Source organism: Augochlora pura, chromosome 11 (assembly GCF_028453695.1).
Source record: "Augochlora pura isolate Apur16 chromosome 11, APUR_v2.2.1, whole genome shotgun sequence".
Classification (NCBI taxonomy): Eukaryota; Metazoa; Arthropoda; class Insecta; order Hymenoptera; family Halictidae; genus Augochlora; species Augochlora pura.
The window spans coordinates 9770851-9790799 of record NC_135782.1 but is presented as its reverse complement, the minus strand read 5'-3'; the positions used below and the strand labels follow the sequence as shown (position 1 = coordinate 9790799).

General features: G+C 37.6%; 1 protein-coding gene across 7 annotated transcripts in view; it reads left to right on the top strand.

Annotated features, from left to right (window-relative positions):
- Positions 1 to 19949, top strand: part of Dlg1 (MAGUK family member discs large 1) — a 630693-nt gene that overhangs the window by 98369 nt on the left and 512375 nt on the right. The window contains exon 3 of one of the 7 annotated variants that reach the window (XM_078194777.1): positions 6606 to 6659. The exons of the other annotated variants lie outside the window; for them this stretch is intronic. Within the exon in view, the coding sequence (XP_078050903.1) occupies positions 6606 to 6659 (54 nt within the window). The remainder of the gene's footprint in view (positions 1 to 6605; positions 6660 to 19949) is intronic. 7 annotated transcript variants of the gene reach the window in all.

Genomic DNA, 19949 nt, shown 5'->3' with positions numbered 1-19949 from the left:
ATAATTATTATTATAATATTAGATTTATTACTATATTATTAGAATTATTGTAACACAAAAAGAATTTTCATATAATTTACATACTTTGTAATTAACGTAAGTAGATTTTATTTTGCATAACAATTCGTAGTCTATCACTGTCAAACCAAAATCCACTGTCAATTTTACATATCGTAGCAACGATAAAAAATCACTATAACGTACAGGTTAGTTTCCAAATTTATCGACGATGAATAGCATCGATATCGTCGCCGGAACTCGGTTAAAATGACAAAGGGATCCGAGATTGGACAGCAGCCGCAGAAAGGGGCCACGAACACCGTATCTTATTCGCATTTCCCGAAAACGTCCATGCTGTCTAAATCATAGATCCTCTCGGACCGGTGGCTATTGATCCGTGAATGTAGGGTGGATTTAGGTCTACCATAGTGGGTAATTAGTCCACTCGAGCCGTCACCCTCGTGGTTTCGAAGGGCTTAAACGCACAACAGGCTGCTTAAATCTTGCACAGTATTCGCCGCGTTGTCGGATCATCCATCAGTAACTATACATTAGTTCCGCCCCTTGGGAAGCTTATATTTAACACCCGGGTGTCTTATAGTTGCCTTGTTGTTGTTCGCTTTCCACCGATTTTACCGGGGACCAACAAACTATACAGACCGGTTCTAGTAACTAGGACGAGCTGCAGTTCTCTTCCAGGTGATTTAGGAAAATGTTGTATGGGGATACTAGATAATCCAGGTGCAAAGTTGGAGACCAGGTACGCAGTTAGTACAGAAAAGTTTGGAGACGATATAAAACAATTTTTGTCGCGAGTAAAAGAATATATTGAAATAAATTTAGATTAAAAGCATTCTAAAAAACATACCATGATAGACAAACAAATTTGTTCAAGGTCCATTTTTTAAGATTTGGAGGTGGTCGAAGATTATTATTATTATCATTATTACTTACATCAGGATGTATTATTTTATTTATCCAAGGTCACGCGATTATCGTAATATTACAGATTCGTTTAGAAATTTAATTTAAAGAAACTTCGACAACCTTGAAATCTTGAAAAATATAACCTTAAAAAAATTTGTCAAAACAGAAGCGTTAGAGAGAATTATTAAAAAGACTAATATTTTTCAAGATATTTCAAATTTTACAGAATTTTCGTACGTCGAGTCTTCGCTGTTTTATTTTAATTCGTCGACATCGCGCTTGTCGTTGAATGAGTGAAATATTTCGCGGAATATTAATTTTTTTGGTATTGTAGAACCGCTTGTCCGGTGCTGCGATAAGGTCCGCGTTTTTTCGCGTTCTCGATCCGCGGTACCTGCGGTCTTGTTTTTCGGTATTCGAGTTCCATTCAGCCGAGCCACTCAGCCGAATGCTGGCAATATCGTGATGCATCGATCAGAGCATGCAGCTCCTTTTGATTCGTGCAGATACGTGTACAGATCGCGCGTACACGTGTGCACGAGTCGCTTGCAATGCACCGCGATGTCATAACGCGCTCGTCGTGCAGCTGTGTTAAGGATTTTTCACCGGCGATCCTGTCGCTTTGCGAAATCATTTTCATTCGCAAATCGGCCGCGGATCTTTGTAAACAACTCTCTGTCGCGTTTCGATGAAATGAACGAAAGTTCATGATAGATGCATGTCATAAATCGTGGAGCTTTATGCGCAATCTATGGAAATTCTCGAGAACTTCTCGTACAATTCAACATAGTTATGTTACTTGTACTAGCGACACGATTTGCGAACGAAAGACAACTTCGCACAATTGAAACTTTTTCCGCGGTTTTTGCCGGCAGTTAATTTACATAAAATTTCGTACTTTATTTACGACTCGTTAAAATATAGAATGTCGCGAATGCCAAGTACAAATGAAATCTCCCATGCAACTATATAACCCTTTGCTCTCGGGGAATTTTCACTGACCATCTATCAAGAATCGAAACATATTCATTAGTAAACTAATAAGTAATGCTTTAAAGGAAATATAAAATGATAGAACGTTGGATATAATTACACTGTTTAAGTAAAATTTGTTAATATTGAAAGTAGTACAATTATCAACAATTTTTATAGTGCCCCCTCTCAGGGGATATCCAAACGGAAAGGGCTAAAATTTCCGCAACAGTTAGACTATAAATCTGTGTGAAAAATAAAAATTATACATATTAATTTCAGAATAAAAAGGTTACGCTAATGTATCCTTTTGTATTTAATAATTTTATTCAGTTGAAAATAATGCAAGAGTATTTTTAAATTCTCTAAATTATGTGTTTTCGATCTATTTATTATTATTTGCAATGCATAAAATTCGTAGTCTGCTATCTCTATATTCTTTTAATTTTCGATAAAAATAGGTTTGACAATAATTGCGAAACTTACGTTTATAAACCCGGCAGATCTTTCCGGCGAGACTAATGTCCGAACACGACGATACTCGTACCACTTGTCCGACTATGAACCGTGTTTACTACTAGCCCCACTATGTAGACCGTCGCCACTACGCGTCCAACTACGAATGACCTCCTACAACTTGTCCTGACCACAAACGATCTGCTATTACACGCAAGTACAAGTTCACGGTCTACTTGTCTGACTCTCAACAGCCCTCACTACTTCTCCCGACACGTGCAACACCTTTATTACTTGCCAAATCGCTAACGGCCTATTTGCCAGTCGCCTAATCGCCGAACTTGCGGCTGCTTATGCAAATTTCAGTTTTTGAGCAGTAGTCGACAAGAATGTTATGGAAGCTTCTTGTTATCCGAAGATTCAGCGAACTAGTTTAAGTTTGGTAAACACGATGTTGCAACGATTACAGTAAAATTAAATTGTAGTTGAAACACTTGTGACATTTTATGATCGCTTTCTCGATTGCTGAGATTTTCGAAGGATTTTAACTAACTTTGATACTAATTTGTTCGTCTTACAAAGTCTTTTGAAGTAACCAGAAATATATCGCTTTTTGCGAGCGCTAGAATAGAATAAATATGAGATATAATAATAATTTAGGATGAAATGTTGAAATAGAAAATACAAAGGCTAAGCACATTCTTTATTTTTAAATTGTGTAAACTATAATGTCGTTTTCTTTAGAAACAATCGAATAAATCTCTTAAGTCACCGTAAATGGTTAAACATTATCTAATGTTGCAATTGTTAATACAAAACAAAATATATTGTTACCGACACACCAGCGACATTTCTTTACCATCTCATTGATTTTCGGTATTATTTGAAGATCCTATTTAATATAAACAGTAAGCACGTTTTTTTTACTAATGTTTCCAACAAATTAAAATATTAATTCAATTCTCATGCACAATATTTGAACACTCGTCACCGGTAACAATCTCAATTGCCACTCCCTCATCATTCATCATTCTCTATTTAACAAATATCTGGTTTTATTTTTTATCACTTTCGAACGAAACTTTGCTTCGCTGCGAACCAAACAATTTTTTTTGTAAAACGTCTTCCATTTACTGATTTTATAAGGTCTAATTAAAATATTCAGTGCTGCTAAAAGTTTTCCTTCCCATGTGGTCTGTTGTTAACAAGAAATACAGTTTACGGTCCCAGTGTACCCCTCATTTCCAATATTAACCCGCGTTTAATATATTAGTGCGCGCGTTTAACCCTTTGCGCTCGAGACTAATTTAATTCCAAAATGAAGACATTTATTTTAACCAACAATTACAGTGTCTCCATTTGTTTTCATTCGATACGTATAAAATTGAACTGGTGTATTTAATAATCATAAAATTCTTGCGAAAATAGCTTAGAAATGTCTAGCATCGCCCCAGAGTCGACAGCAAAGGGTTAATTTTCTCCAGTCTTTGCGAATCTGCGGACAGGGTCTCCGTCACTTCGTTCAGATGGTTTCGTAATCCTAAACGAGGACGATCATTCGAATATTTTCCGACTCGATAGCCGCGTCTCGATTACCGGCGGTCGACGCGACAGTTTCGAATTTTCGGCGGGGTAATTCGCCGCGAGAATGTCAATCGAACACGCGGAACTAATTCTCGGCGTGCAACGCGACCCCGTGAGAGACAGGCCGGCGCTAAACGCCGGCTAAATTATTCGCGGACGTTACGAACTCGTAAAATCCTGTAACCGTGGCCGTTTGTTTCGCCGTGATAAATCCGGACTTTACAATCCGGCGGCGCAGTCGCATCGGTCATATTTCAGTGTCTTCCCGCGGCCGTTGCCGACAGAAATATTCGCCGGGCTGCAATGGATGCCAGATACGCGTGGTTTAATCCAGCCCCCGGAGTCGTTTCGATGTTCGTTCATCGATTTCGTTGCGTTACATCAACGGCGGCAACATCCGGCGGCGTCCTGGTCGCGCGAAAACTCGCCGCTCGTTCGTTGCTTTAATGCCGTCGATTCGCGAGTCCGCCCCTGCTCGATGTTCCCCGGCTCATCGTAAGCGTCCGATTTAATTCCAAATGAAAAACGGGCTTTAACCGGCCGATGCATCGCGTAATTTTTAATTAGCGCCCCCCCCCCCCCACCGCCTTGTTAATTAAATGGCGACGGATTAGCCGTTTGCTCGACGGGGCGCGAAATCGTTCGACGGTTTTTAAGCAGCCGATGCGGTCTTCATAATATTACGGAATCGATAAATGTAATAAATAATCACGCGGCCCGTGTACGCGGTTCCAAATATTTCTGACACTTCGTTGTACAAAATTCGTTTATTGATCTATTAAAAGCGGCGTAAACGCGAAGCGAATGTCCAGCTTTCGGAAGATGTTGTGTGCACAGCGTCGTTGAATTAATGATTGTTCCGCCCGCATTAATGGAATTCGTAAAAGGCCTTCATAATTGCTTATTATGTTTGTTTTCGATTCGGTAATGTAACATTGATTTTAAGAATTCGTTAAACATGCGAAGCGAAATGCATTTTCATCACGGGATTCGTTAAAACTCCGCGTTGAAAGGATGGTAATAAATTGCACTTTTAAGACTATTGTAATCCCCGCAACGGTAAATTAAATTGAGAAATGTTTTATGTCTGTCGATGAAATCGCTGGAAAGTTCAGATAACTGGTGTCTTATTCCGAGAAGCATGATTGATTTCTATTTAAGAATTCATTGAAGAAATTCCTATTCCAATTGTTGCAACTACTGCAATGTTAAAGTAACCCTTTGCACTACGATTCCTTCCACGTCGATTAGCATTTATTCATGATTAATAATTTCTTCATAGAACGTAGCAGTTTGTGCTTCATTTATATATTTATTTACACTTTCATCTATCGATTTTGATAACAGAGCAATGACTTCGATATAGTCCGAATAAAATTTATAAAATTTAATAGATATTGCATGATATCTTCGTCACGAGTCTGACTCGTTACAAGTGGTTAATAATTATTTTGTGCGCATTGTTCGAAACATTGAGATAATTATGCATTACATTCTACATTAGCGTGTCTTTCATTTTGCAAACAACAATTAATTTCCGTTTACGAAATTACTTAAAAAATTAAAATCACGTAACAACAGAATTCTCTCATTTTCAAGACTATCGCAATTTCTGCAACGTCCAATTATTAATTATTATAAAAACCTACGATGCTCTGTTTTATCTTCCTCAATTTTTCGTCGCATAAATGAGTTTCTACTCTTTCGAGTCAGCTGGAATTCCAAAACTCGAATAATCCGAAATAAAAATTGCATTTGAAGAACAAAGAAATTTGTCCTTTTTATTTTCTCGCGTGTATCCACGCTGCACCTCTGCGTTTATCGCGATGCTACAACGCGACTAAAGAAGTAATTTCTAAAAACGGAATCGCGGCGTGTGCAGCTGGTTTGCCCGCGTAATCCGAGAGACCATTTTTTCCTGTTTATTTTGGCGAGCAGGTTAGTCGGCCGTGGAGTCTGCGCTAACTCAATATTTCGACGTTATTTCTATTTTTCAGCAGTCGAAGAATGTAACCACGAATTTCCGAGACCGAAACGCTCCTTTATTTATCAGCCGTGGAATATTTAAGGGCCCGCACTCTGCCGCGAAAACACGCGACATGCAAAATGCTCACGTCTTTCGCCCTTACGGGATGTTCTTTTTTTAAATTTCTCCCAGGGCTTGATAAATTAATGCGGCATCGTGCAACGCCTCCGACCAGCTCCCTCCCTCTCTCTCTCTCTCTCTCTCTCTCTCTCTCTCTCTCTCTGTATACAGAAGCTCTCACGCGAGCCCCGTAATAGGGAGCCAGGACGATCGGTCGATGAAATTTACTAGTGTGCATTTTTCAGGGGAAACGCAGCGTGCACGGGGCCGCGCCGGATTGAAAATTCTAGCATGACTTGTTCGGTACAGTTTACCGTATAACGCACGGCTCCGGCCAAATACTCGAAAACCGAGCGAAAGAATCTGTACACAGACGACAAACGATCCGTTCTGGTTATTTAACAGCGTGAAATGGAAGCGAAATACTTTCGACAGATGTATCAGTCCTCCTTTCGTAACGTTCGCCCGGCTTTTCCATTCCGTCAATGAAAAATACGCGATCCAATCCGCGCCGCTTAAATCATTGTAGTGTGTAGTTTAATCTTGTCCAGTGATTCATCAAGGTTCTTCGTTTTTACAGACTACGAACAAGGACAAGCGTACGCAACGCGGCAATAAAAAACAACAGAAAAGTGTAATTACTTTCTGACTATTATTTTATCTCTTTCTTTGTTTACGTACCTAGTGCTGCTTAGCGCGACGTCGTAGTTGGCTTGACTCTGTGAATGCCATGTTATTCACATATTGACGGCGGATAGGTAAATTAATAGTACGCTTTTATATCTATTATATAATTCATATTTTATTATTATGTATATTACATCTTCCTCAATTTATTCGGATCTGTGAAAAGTTTAGATGTAAAAAGAATAACTGATGTCATACAATGCAACTTTACAATTTCAATGTGATTAAATATATTATTTTATATAATATATTTATATATAATATATTATTTTAACTTTATCTTTAACAAGGTAATTGGCATGGCAGTCAAAGTGTCAAGCAGCATATTTATCAACAACTATAGCGATCTTAAATCTAGATTTTAGACCTAGTTCCAAAATCTTCAAGTACGTTCAGCACAATTTAAATATAAATACAGGACAAGGATTATTATTATCTAGATAAATTGTTAATACTTCTTTCTGAATAATGAAACGAAGGGTGATAAAACAGCATCTTGTTTGTGTAATTTTATCGAAAATTTGACGAGCTACTATAAACGTTAAGGTGGTTCCATTTTATCAGAGTTACGCTTGATAAATTCTCGATTAGAATAATGTCTATTGTATATTCACTGTGCCGCTATATTTATACGAATGTTTAAATATTGACAGAAAGAAAACAGAATTTCTATTCGACTTAAAAAAAAAGAATGAGGTAAAAATATCTATTATGAAATGTTTCTTTATGAGATTGTCGTCGATATTTATTACAATTAAAAGTATCATTGCCGAATATTTATACACACTACTGTTCGATAGATTGATGATTCTAGACAGCGAAATAAAATTTGAAATATTTATCACGAATAAAAAGGTCATACGAGACAAATAGTAAACTACAAGTATATTTATTACGTTTTATAATATTAATTTACATTTATATTGAATATAAAATACGAACAGAATTTTTACATCCTCTTTAACATACTCATTTTCTTATTGCATCGTCTCTGCTATTGATTTAAAAAGATGTAACAATAGTTCATTGTTTCATAATATGTACGTTTACCTCCGGTCAGAGTTTAGCAAAGAGTTAATTGTTTTCCCTTCGTTGCGATCGAATTTCTCCAGTGAGACCGTCTGACGCGAACATTATTGCCACGATTTATTTAATTGGATGCTCCTATCCGTGCAACAGAATTCTGTCGACAAAATTAGTGAATCCTCTTATGCATTGAAAGTCAGGCCGGCAGCAGCAGGAACGGCTCTCTCTCTCTCTCTCTCTCTCTCTCTCTCTCTCTCTCTCGTTGCGCCGTGGATCTCTGGCTTTCTACGTTGAACAAACTAGAAACACATACTAGAACCTTGTGAACGCTAAGCCCAGAACGTTGCGTCATGCTTTGAGATCGAACACTGTGGCAGATCAAGGGATACGTTGCGGCGGCGGGAGCAACAAACAGTCGGGAAAGAGAAAGAGAGAGAGAGAGAGAGAGGGGGCGGGCTACAACGAACAGGGTAAGGAAAATAGAGCGAAAGAAAAAAGAAGAATAGTCCGTTAGACCATGTGTAACAAAGGGTTGCTAGGTAGCATGCGTCGGTTAGGTTAGGTATTATTCGAACCACTTGAACAATACATACTGTAAATATTGATCTTGCCAGGAATTGCTTTACGCGAATGCTGCACTATTTTGCTCGTTGCTCTCGGCTAGCAATATCACCGGCGACGCAGCTGCTTTCCAATTGTCATTCTTGTACGGTGCTGAAATTGACGTAATACGAAAAGAAAACCTGGCTGCTCCTTTAAAGTGTCACGTAACAAATATTTAACTGGAATACAACATTACACTCTCTAGTAAAGAAATTACAAAGAATACTTTCTCTATATTATTAATAGCTTTATAAAAATGGTATAAATTGCAGAAATACGTATGAAAGTACAAGTTTCAAAACATTGGAAGAAAATTAATCATCGATGCAGGTCAATAACATGTTAATTACGATAAAACGGTCGGAAAGAAATTGTTAATTCGTATCAATGAGTTCCCAGAATGGTCGGAAGCAATCGAAGATAAAAATTAAACAATTACAAACAGTTGTTGAGAACATAAATCCGGTTTACCTTGGGAATCATTAAATAAATTCATTTACGGTAGAAGTAAAAGACAAACGAAATTTTCATAAATATAATTAATGATCGCGTCAGTCACTGTGGCAGCGGGGTACTTTTATCGCTAATGAATGCATGATTAATGATTTACCGCTGCTCGATTCGATTCTCTGACCGTACACAATTTATACCGACGATTGAGTAATCTCTAAAGGCGTTCTGCGTTATTAAATAAATGCTTCAGAATTTTACAACCCCGCGTGAAAAGTATTCCATCGAACAACGTGTTCATTATCATAATTGTTCATATATTTAACGAGAAAATTCGTTCAAGTAATGACAACATTGCATAATAATTTGGGGAAGAGTCTAATTACGTCCAGAACTGAATAATTTTTGGTAATTGCTATTGTTAATTTTGTTGTTTATTATATACTGTACTAGCGCATTCAAAAACTTTCATGAAGCAATATCCAATACTACTTTTTTTTAACAGTATTAAATGCTTTAATAATTCTTAAATGTCACGAGAATCTGTAGTTTCAAGTATAATTTCTCTTATAAATATTCTTAACTATATTATAATTATTTAATACGAATGGAGTACAAGAGTTTTATCAAATCTACGTTGTAATTATTTATTCGACAATAATATTCATAATTCCGTTTGAATACTTTCCGTCAAGGATAGTATATTATAATTATCTAACGCGAATGTAGTAGAAATTTTTGTCGAGTCAACGTTGAAATTTTTTATTCGACGATAATATTCGTAATTCTGATGAAATACATTCTGCCAAGGGTAGTATAAAAGTCGCTGGACACGACCAGCGCAGTACGGTACAAAGCATTACTACTTGGTCTACCCAGTTCACGTCATCTGTCTGACGACGACAGTCTTCTACGTGTCTGGCCAGGAACGAGCCTATTCTACTTGGCTGACCGGAGGCAGAACCCATTCCACTTCCTTTCATCTGAAGCGATTCCTCCACCCCCTGGCCAACCCGCGACGGCCCCTATTCTACGTTCGTGACCCGCGGTTGTTCATCTTTTAATTATGCGGTCACGTACACACCCTACTTTTCCTGTGCCAACAAGAACAGCTTCTTCTACCTTAATTTAATAAAACGATACCGCGCTGTTTCCCTTGAGATATCTTTTATTAATTCGTGAACGTGGTATTTCAATTTATTGCAATTACATTGCGTTTTCGTTGGGTTTCCACTGCTGGTAACAATATCAACACTTTAACTATCTACTGATATTTTTATATTTTTAGAACATTGCCATTAAACAATGTTTATTCTATTTATCTTGTTTATTTTATTAGTCGTGAAAGGTATTTAATATTTAAATGATTGTAGAATAAAATAAAAGCTTTACAAAATTAGAAGAAAAACCGATTTGTAAGCTAACGGTCGGTAAAATGTTAATACAATTTACTGAAAAATACGAATGTTCGAATTTGTAATGAGGAAACCTTGTTGATTGGACATTATTCGAACTAATTCTGGTAAACTTTTATCCAAGATAATTATCCAAATAAATTCAGTTTAGTCGAATATTTTATTCCTCATTATTAAAATAATTCTTTATTATTTTAATTGAAATCGATTATTTCCCACATGAATTCCTGTACGATTAAGTTCATACTCGAATAAACATCATAGCTTTGAACTAAACAAAAAAGTCCTGCCATATTATCCACATAAAAAAAAATACTGAAGATATCTCAGTGATCAGAATAAAACAAACACCCCGTACACTTTAATGTCCCCCGTTAAATTCAAAATAAAAATGATCTATTTGACTTCTACAACTTCCAAAGAGATTGCAACAGCGAACTGGTTAATCGCCGGCGAACAAATCCTTAACAATCACAAAAGAAATGTGTAGAATCAATAAGCGGTACGATTCAACTTCGATGAAATCGCAGACGTAAGATAAACGGTGTCAAGAGAGGAAGCCGAGCGTGAAAAAGATAACTACATACGTACGTACACGTCGGCGGTGAGAAGAGCCGAAAGAAGAGGAGAGGAAAAGTTCTAGGACAAAGGGTCGAAGATAGCGGAGGTATGGAAGGCAGATAGCGACGGAACCCCGGGTGTTCAGAATGCACTTGCCGTGACCACTTCGCTATATCCGATCACGTGCCGTTGCGTGACTTCCTTTCATCGGCTTACAAAGGGCTGGAATACCAGCCGTGCCTGTACACGCTTGTCCCGCGAACCCGTGACATCGACTTCACCTCGCTTCGGCCGGTTATATTGCGCCAGCTCGCTGGAGGCTGCTGCCCTCAATCTCGAGCCTATATCGCTGGTCCCAGCGTCAACGGCGATCGATGACCCCATAAACCTGTCCCGTTCCGTTGTCACTTCGGAAGAATATTATACACACTCTATGTCCGCGCTTAAAGGGTGCTTGCAGTCTGAAACGCGATATTCTAACCTCGCATTCTGCTTTTCATGCCGTAGATCGACAGCGTTTTCTCTTGCCAACAGATTCATTTCAAGAATAACCCCTTGCTCTAGCATGTTTTTTCTGCTATTACAATGATTAGGACGTTTTTAGTCGCAATAGTTTCTTCGTCGAGAAGGAAACTTTATCTTTATGGTGTATTTGCATTTACTTAGCCTTGAAACAACCTCGTGGGATTCCGGCGACTCCAAAATATTTTTAAATCGTCCGCAACGTGTAGATCGATATTAAAACATTGAGGTTGTTCTTGTTGTTCAAACAAATGCATCTAATATTTATATTATCAGTGCACGTCAGCAAATTCCAACCCTAAGAAGTCTTCCATCTGACGTAAAAATACCGAATGATAATACCACTGTCTACCACGAATAAATCTGCACGCATTCTTCACCGATAATTTACTTTAACTAAAAGAATTCTTATGGCTCCTTTGCCCGCCATAGATTGATAAAACAAATACTAGATGCATTTATCTAGACCGAACCGTTCCGCAAACGTTCTATGTCTGAACGGATGCTATAAATCGGCTTTCATTTCTGCTTCGATGAATTTTCAGTCAGAGAAATGGGAATAAGCGATCGTGAAGCATCTTTGTTCCACGGATGTTGAATTCTTTTTATTGTAATCCTATAGAATGTCTTTCTAGTAGATTTTCAGCATTTTTAGTCTTCATTGTTATTTAGTCTTCATTTTAGTCTTCTTCGAATAGGTGTACGGATTTTCAGGTAGACGAGGAATGGAAATTGAGGTTGCGTATTAGAGGTGGAGCAGCATCCTTTGTTTCTCTCGAGCTGACTGAGCTCTCTTCACTGTAGAACTGGCGAAACTTTTGTTACCCGATTTTCTCCAACATTTTTATTCACGTTCTAGCTAGGTGGACAAATTTTTAGATAGAAGAGGGATAAGAATCGAGCTTATTTTATGGAATGTTCTTCGGTTATTAAAAGCTTTTCGTTGCAAAACCATAGATACTTCTGTCGTCATGTTTTCTACAGTATTTTTATCAGAAATCATGGTTTCCGCGTATTTCAGTACACGTGACCACGTGTATAGATATTTTTTTAGCACTCGTGTACACATATATTTAAGTACACGTGTACACATGCATTTTAATACGCGTTCACGCATGTGTTGCTGCTATTTTTTGTTTGAAATAATTGTTTCATATAGAACACAATACCTAAGTATACAATTACTACATGAAATAATTATATAAAATAAAACATATTTGCAATGCAATCCGCCACCTCGTGTGCAACAAACGCATATTTTTGAAACCTTATTTTTCAACGCCTAACTTGTCTGTAGTTTCCCGACAATCTTTTAAAATTAATGTTGAATAATTATAGACTTTATAACAAATACTTCAACAACTATTTCGATTGAATTAGTGACTCGATAAATTATATCTTAAAATTATAACTTGAAGAATTATTAATCTCGCCGTGTATTTAGCAAGCATTACAAAACGTACGCATAGTTTTTCAGAAACTAAGTATCGAATTAATTGTTAATTTCACATATTCATAAACTAAAATATAGATCATTGTAATCCATTATGACATGACAGGGTTAAAGCTGTTGTTAAGAGAGACTGAAACTGCTAAGAAAATTTAATACAGAGCATAAACATCCTGACCTACTTGTCTCGAGAACCAAGCATAAATGATAAAAATTGTACGAGAAAATGGCGCGGGACACCCTGTATATTGTGCTCGTTACACTGTATATTCACGAGCACTCAAACGCTCCCCCACGCCACTGCGAATATTTTAAATTCGATGCCACACCCCGCCCTTCGTCACAACCGCCATCGTTTCCGGCCGAGTAACCGATCCTTAGGGATTTGGAGCGGCGTAACTATAGCTTTGGAATGGCGCAACGAATAGCCGTATAGTGTATTGGGTTTTCTGAAAAATTTTAAACCTTTTTGAATGTTAATCCCCCACCGTTCGAATTGAAACCATTTCGATGATGTATGGTCACCTGCAGGTGTTTCCGTGATTGACAACGTTCCCTTTGATGCCGTGGTTTTCAATTAAAGAATTCGACACGGTTCGAACTTTTACAATCCTGCGATGTTCGCAATATCAGATGAAGTGTTGCGATTTAATATAAAGTTCTAACAGAATAAAATTGCATAAAATAGTATAAAATAGCATAAAATGGTATATAAAATTGTATAAAGTGGTATTAAAATAGTATAAAATAATATAAAATAGTATAAAACAGTATAAAATAGTATAAAATAGCATAAAATAGCATAAAATAAAACTTCATAGTGTAAGCTTTCTTTTTGTCTATCCCTGGTATTTCCAGAAAGAATCTCTTATATTTTGAAAACTGATTCCTCATATTTCCAAAAACAATTTCTTTCCTAAATATCTTAAAAACAACACATTTTTTGGAAAAATCCGAAACATGAAATCGATTTTATTTTCGCGTAGGATACAGATCAGTAAATAAAAATATAGACTTCCATATAAAAAAGAAGCAAAGTTACTGTCCGAATAATTTTCAAAGCGATCTACAACTACAAAGTAAATAAATCAGTTGCGTTTCTCCCTTGGAATCGAGTAACTTTCGCATTTAATATTTCTTCCGAAAATATGTCGTTTTCGAGATATTTAGATTCAACGCTTCAACGGCCTCTATTGCGCTCGTCAAATAAATAACTAAATAAATAAATTACTGAATCGAAAAGTAAATAACGATAGAAATTTAAGCGCGAAGAATTCCGTCAAATTTAATGTCTTACCAGCAGACTAGGAGATTAAGTTGTCGTTTCGGGCGCAGGCAATAGCGACGCTAATAGACAACGACGGGAAGCGTATACTGCTAATGCCGGATCGCGGGAACCGTGATGCAGCTTAAATTTTTCAGATCCCTCCCGGCGGCACGATCAAGAAAGATTAGCATTGAAACGGACGGGTTATAACGAGGTTCTTGGCTTCCAATATGGTCAATGGAATCATAAACCTGTCGTGCTCCATTCTGCCGCAGCTTCCGCTCGTGCTTTAGTTATAGGAATATATTACGAGTCCCCGGCGTCGCTCGGATCGCTGAAATACGATCGATAGCGTTTTAAAGACGACTGTTTGGATATCATCTTTACGGCGCCCGTTATCTCCGTGACGGCCGGAGTCCATGAAGCGATCGACGCACGCGACGCTCGCTCGCGTTTAAAAACGTAACGGCACGGCGGGTCGGTCTCTCGGCGGAATTCGAGCAGAGATCGAACGAGCATTCTGCGGAGTCGATTGTAAATAGGGATCTTAGCTCTCATTGACAATCAGCGGGGATTACGCGAACTCGTAATTTCGTAGGATTGCGGGGAAAGCTTACTGTTAGTTCACCGACAATCGTAATTTCGATCGATGCTCCCTCTCCCCCCGGTGTTATGGAAACCGACGTTCGGAGGAATTAATTAGGCTTTCCCGAGCGAGAGATGGTTATCCCCCGCTAATTAACTTTCCTTCCCGTAAATCTTACGTAGCCGTGGAATCTAATGCACTCTAAACTTCCCTATCGAGCGACGGGCGCGAGTCGTTTTCTTGCATTGTTGCCCGGGCATCCGCGCGAACTTCGGTCTTTTTGCCGCTGGCAGCGTTTATTAAATTTCGAGCGTTGATCGGTCGGTGAAGGAGTGATCAATGGAACGGGATAATTAAACGACAGGTCTTCCCCGCTGAGCTGGAATTTTCTGTGTCGGACAACAGGTTGAGGAATAATCGATTCCCTGTTTCGTCATTTTCATAAATCGAAGAATTCAAGAGACCAAGATTATTATATGTTCTTATCATGCTCTTATAGTTCTGGATTTCGTTTAACCAATTTTAATAAAATTTCGTGAATCTATTCCTGGATTACGTATCGATGTCTATTATTTTAATCTATTGAATTTATCGTTCATGAATAATACTGTAGATTTTATGGGTTTATAACTAAATATAACTAAATATAAGTAAATTATTGGATAAGATAGAAAAGTATAACCTCATGAGAAAATATCAGAATATTATTTTTGAATCGATTTATGAAAATTTATGGGGAAGGAAACAGATTTTTATTCAATTTTTATTTCTAATAATTAAGTTTACTTTTTATAAAGAATTGCTGCATGCGCTAGAATGTATTTCTTGCATTTATCTGGAAATTATTGTCATGGGAAATTACTAACGACAAGCTCTTATTTCTATCAAAACTTTATTACTCCATCTGAACTTTTATAATCTTTCGATAATATTTTTCATGAATGATTGTATTTTCACAATTTCATAAAAATCGATAGAACGAAGATTCGCTAATATTTTAATTATGCAAATAGAATTTTTGTCTAATATCTGTCCCTCTTTCGAGCAAAAATTAAATATACTGTTTCCAAGTAGAAAACGCAGTTAATGGTCAGACAAAGACACCGACATAAATGCTTCAATTTTTACGCTGTATTTATTTTCTCAAGAAAGTTGTTATATCACGTGTCCACCTATGAAAATTGGATTCATAAATATTCACTACTTTTCACATAAAAATCTTATTGTTATTTCTAATTCCGTTCTGTGCAATAAATGATTGTGCCAGCAAATAATTTAAAAATAATTCCGTTCAAGGAACAAGCATCAAGCATCTACTTTAAGTGAAAATAAATAGCATTAGTCAGACACATTAGTTCATTAGATAATTCATGGATAATTATCGAGCGCAAAATTCTCTCTACTCTCTTCGTAGTGGTTCTATTCCTTATTTAATCAAGAATTTTTTAATCAAACATCATTGAAATTTAATCTGTTTTTACTGTTTCATTATTTGCGAAGCAAATTTTAATATCTCGATATTAGGAACACTTTTAGAGACAAGTTAATATGATTTATCATTATCTTATTGTAAAATGGTACTTTTTAAATGTTTTATGGTAGCGTAATTTACAAGCTTTTTTAACATTATCAGCATCATCCTATACTTTTGTAAAATAATACACAGTTGAACCTAGATTAAAATAATTATTATTTAAGTAGATTGCACTGCTCACAGATCGATTTAAATTAATTAAACTGAAAGATTAATCATTTTATAAATCAGTAAAAAATTGACACTTATCCATCGTACATTTCTATAACTTAACTTCGTAATTTCTACAACTTAACTTCATTCTAAACGAGATTATTTACTTTCTTCAGAAGTAATAAAACAATTCATAAAAACAATTAATTCCTTCATTATATTCTTCGCTATCAAATCATTTCAATGAAAAATCACGATTTCAAATTGATCTTTTCCAAAACCCTAAAATTGTAGATGAATTCTACCTAACTTAAAAAGAACTTATCAAATGTTCCAAAAATGATGTCTTTAAAAATACGTAGCTATCCCTGATACCGGATAAATGACAATTCCGAATATTCCAAGTTCAACTTAAATTCTCAAAGTTAAAAAATGTTCATACCACATCCCCCTACTTTGCCTTAATAATAAAATATTTCAACTTTAACATAGACCAAAATAGCATCGCTATATGTCATTCCCATCGAAAGTTCCTCGACTTCGGCATAACTTTTTCATTCGACCCGACTGTGCGGTGTACCCAAAGCCGGAGCCAGCTCGCCGATAATTAAATAATCATCGTTCGTGAGTGGTTCGGCGGCAGGGATGAGCCTGTGCAGGGACCGGACTCGATATTTATCGATCGGCGATGGCGTTCTTAATGATAACGCGACAGCAGGGAGGCAGACCTTGGGAATTTGCGAGCAGCGAGCAAGGTTGGGCTCGCAGTGAGAGCTGGGCTTAATAAAAGCATGCATAAATATCCGAGAGCTAATACCGGCGCGCGGCAACCAACCCGGTGGTTGATAATGAGGTCGTTATTTCACGGCGCGCCGGGAACGCGCGCGCGGGCGGGGCCCGCGTTTCCCACCGCGCGCCTATACTTTCCGCTCTTCTTGCTTTTCCAGCTTAAGTCGCGGTAATAACTTATGGAGGCGATGGAGTGCGTCTCGTTTCCACGCCTCTCCGCGCCGGCCTTCGTATTATTTACCGTCTTCTTCATGTAATTACCGTCGGCCGTCTCCCTTTTGCACGCGTGCCGCCCGCGATAAACGCGCCGATACCCGGCACTGTCTTCGCAGAAATCGCCTCGAATATTCCGCTGCCGACACGCAAAGTCTTCGCGGAGCAATTTGTAATCTATTAAGGGGTCTATCCACTTTGACGGCTGCGGAACATCGTTTGTTTTGCATTCACTTACGGCTCTCTCTCCCTCTCTCTCTCTCTCTCTTTCTCTCTCTCTTTCGGAGGTCTGATCCCGCAGCGGCGGAGAGAAATTTTTAATGTCTGCGTCAGACTTTGTTAGACAGTTCCCGGACCCAGCTGAGACCTGAAAGCCGTTTAAACGCGCTGCTCATTTTGGTTAAGATATAATTTGTCTGAAATGGATTCTGCCGAGGTCGAAAATTTGACTCTAACGCGTCGACGCCGCCGCCGATATTCAGGGATTTCTCTGCGAGGCGAAATTGAAAGAAAATTTAATAATTATATTAAGTTTGTAATATTGAATCGCTATGTTTTTACTTGTTACGAGCCGAGGGCCGGTTTGCAGACGTGGCCGGAGGTAAATGAGTTTTGTGAATATTTCGATTGATTCTAATTGACCTGGTAACTTCAAAAGAAATATTAATCGATACACCTCGAGCGGCAAAGGTGTATCTTTGTGGGATCGTACCAACAACTGACTCGAACTGAGCAATGGAATGAATAGCTTGTACACTGAATTGCAAGTAAAATTAATATAATATAACAAGTTCAGTCTATTACAAGTGTGTAAGTGTAGTGTAAGATTCGCGGTTGTCCTAAGACACGCTCCCTGGTTTACGCGCCAAGTCGGCGGGGGTTAACTATTCGCTCGAAGGAGAACTCGGCTCGATCTTGCTACGTCTCGCGTTGCGATTTGACTTGAAACTAACCCGATGAGAAGAAAAATCTTAGCCCTTTTGTATGCGGCTGAACTGGAAAATTTGGTAGTGGGGACTAGGCCTATGTGACCAGATCATCCCGCGGATGATACAGTGACAGGTGGTCCCAACCCTTAGGCTGGCGTTCGTTAGAAGATTAAACATTTTTATGTTTGAATCGTGGGGGCCTACACCGCGGATGATACAGTGACTCAGGAACACGTGGTCCTCTTGAACTGTCGCCCATACGCGTAGACTAAATATTTTGGATCGTGGGACCGTGCTCCCTGCCGACGTTATCTAGCGTACACCCTCAAGAAGGAAAGAAAAAAATGTCGGGAGTAATCTCCGTACGTAACATACTATTCAATATCTATTTATAATGTAGAGATAAAAATTACATAAATCTATTTTGTGAAATATAAGCGGAACAAACTATCTAGCAGGACAGACACGTGTGACTCAGATCAACATGTTAAATACATTCGAATTTATTATTTTGGCTTCCTTCTTTCTATGTTTCTACAGTATTTTATTGCTCTTTTTTGTATGTATTATAAACTCCTGCATATTTTACTTTTTCATCTACTTATTTACCGTTTTACCATTACTGTAAGGGTCTCTCGTTCTATATACTATTTATAATTTTTTTTGTAATACAAAAACATGTTTTCATAGAATTATTATAGGGTTGTGAGAGGAACAACCAAATCGCAAAAATAGACAAATTGTATATTGCTGATATACAGCTTTATTTAACCCCTTGTCAGATCTACGAATTCTACAATCTTACATGGATTTTTTAATAACCTGATTACGTTATTCTAATGTAAAAGAATTGGATTCAAATGGTTTTAAATGATTTTTTAATAAATAGTTATAAATGAGTTTTTTCATTTATAAAAATGGAGAAATTATTCATAAATGTATACAATGCAATTCGTACAACTTTCTGTAAGCTATACGTTTATGGGAATGCTCGCAACTATCTCGAGTTGGATTGGCAAAGGGTTAAACGAGTGACAATCAATTAGTCAAAGTAATTAAGTTATTATGTTGTTGCAAAAATAATTTCAATTTTCCAAATATATAGCTTGCAAAAGAAACGAAATTACATTTCCAATAACCCAATAATAAAAGAATGTTTCGATTTCAAATAAACAGGTAACCTAATTCAGACGGCTAACGATTATTGACATTATAAAATCGTTACAAAATGTCGCTCCATGCAAGAATGAAATACTAACAATTATTAATCAAAAAATCGAGAGGATAATAGAATTCGTCGAAACAATGGTTATCACTCAATTAATTAAATAACACAATAACACCATTGACGTGCTCGTTCGCAAAATCTAAATTGCTATCTCATCGACTCGATATAATCACCGTCACTGAACAATGAGCGGGTTCGCAAATTGCACAATTGACCGACCAATAATTAAATAGACAACTGAACTGTGCACGTTCGATGAAACATCAGCCGGGCTCGCGTGCACGGGCCGGCAACAGAAAAATATTTGCAATATGTTATCCGCTCGAGACTTACATCCAATTTGCCCGTTCACCCGGCAACCCAATTTATACTAATTACGTGTACCATAAAGCACTCCGTGAAATTAATTTCTTTTTAACAAACAGGTCGGCTCGGCTCGACTCGGCTCGGTTCTGCTCGGCTCGACGATGCGATGCGATGCGATGCGATGCGAGCCGAACCATTGAACGTG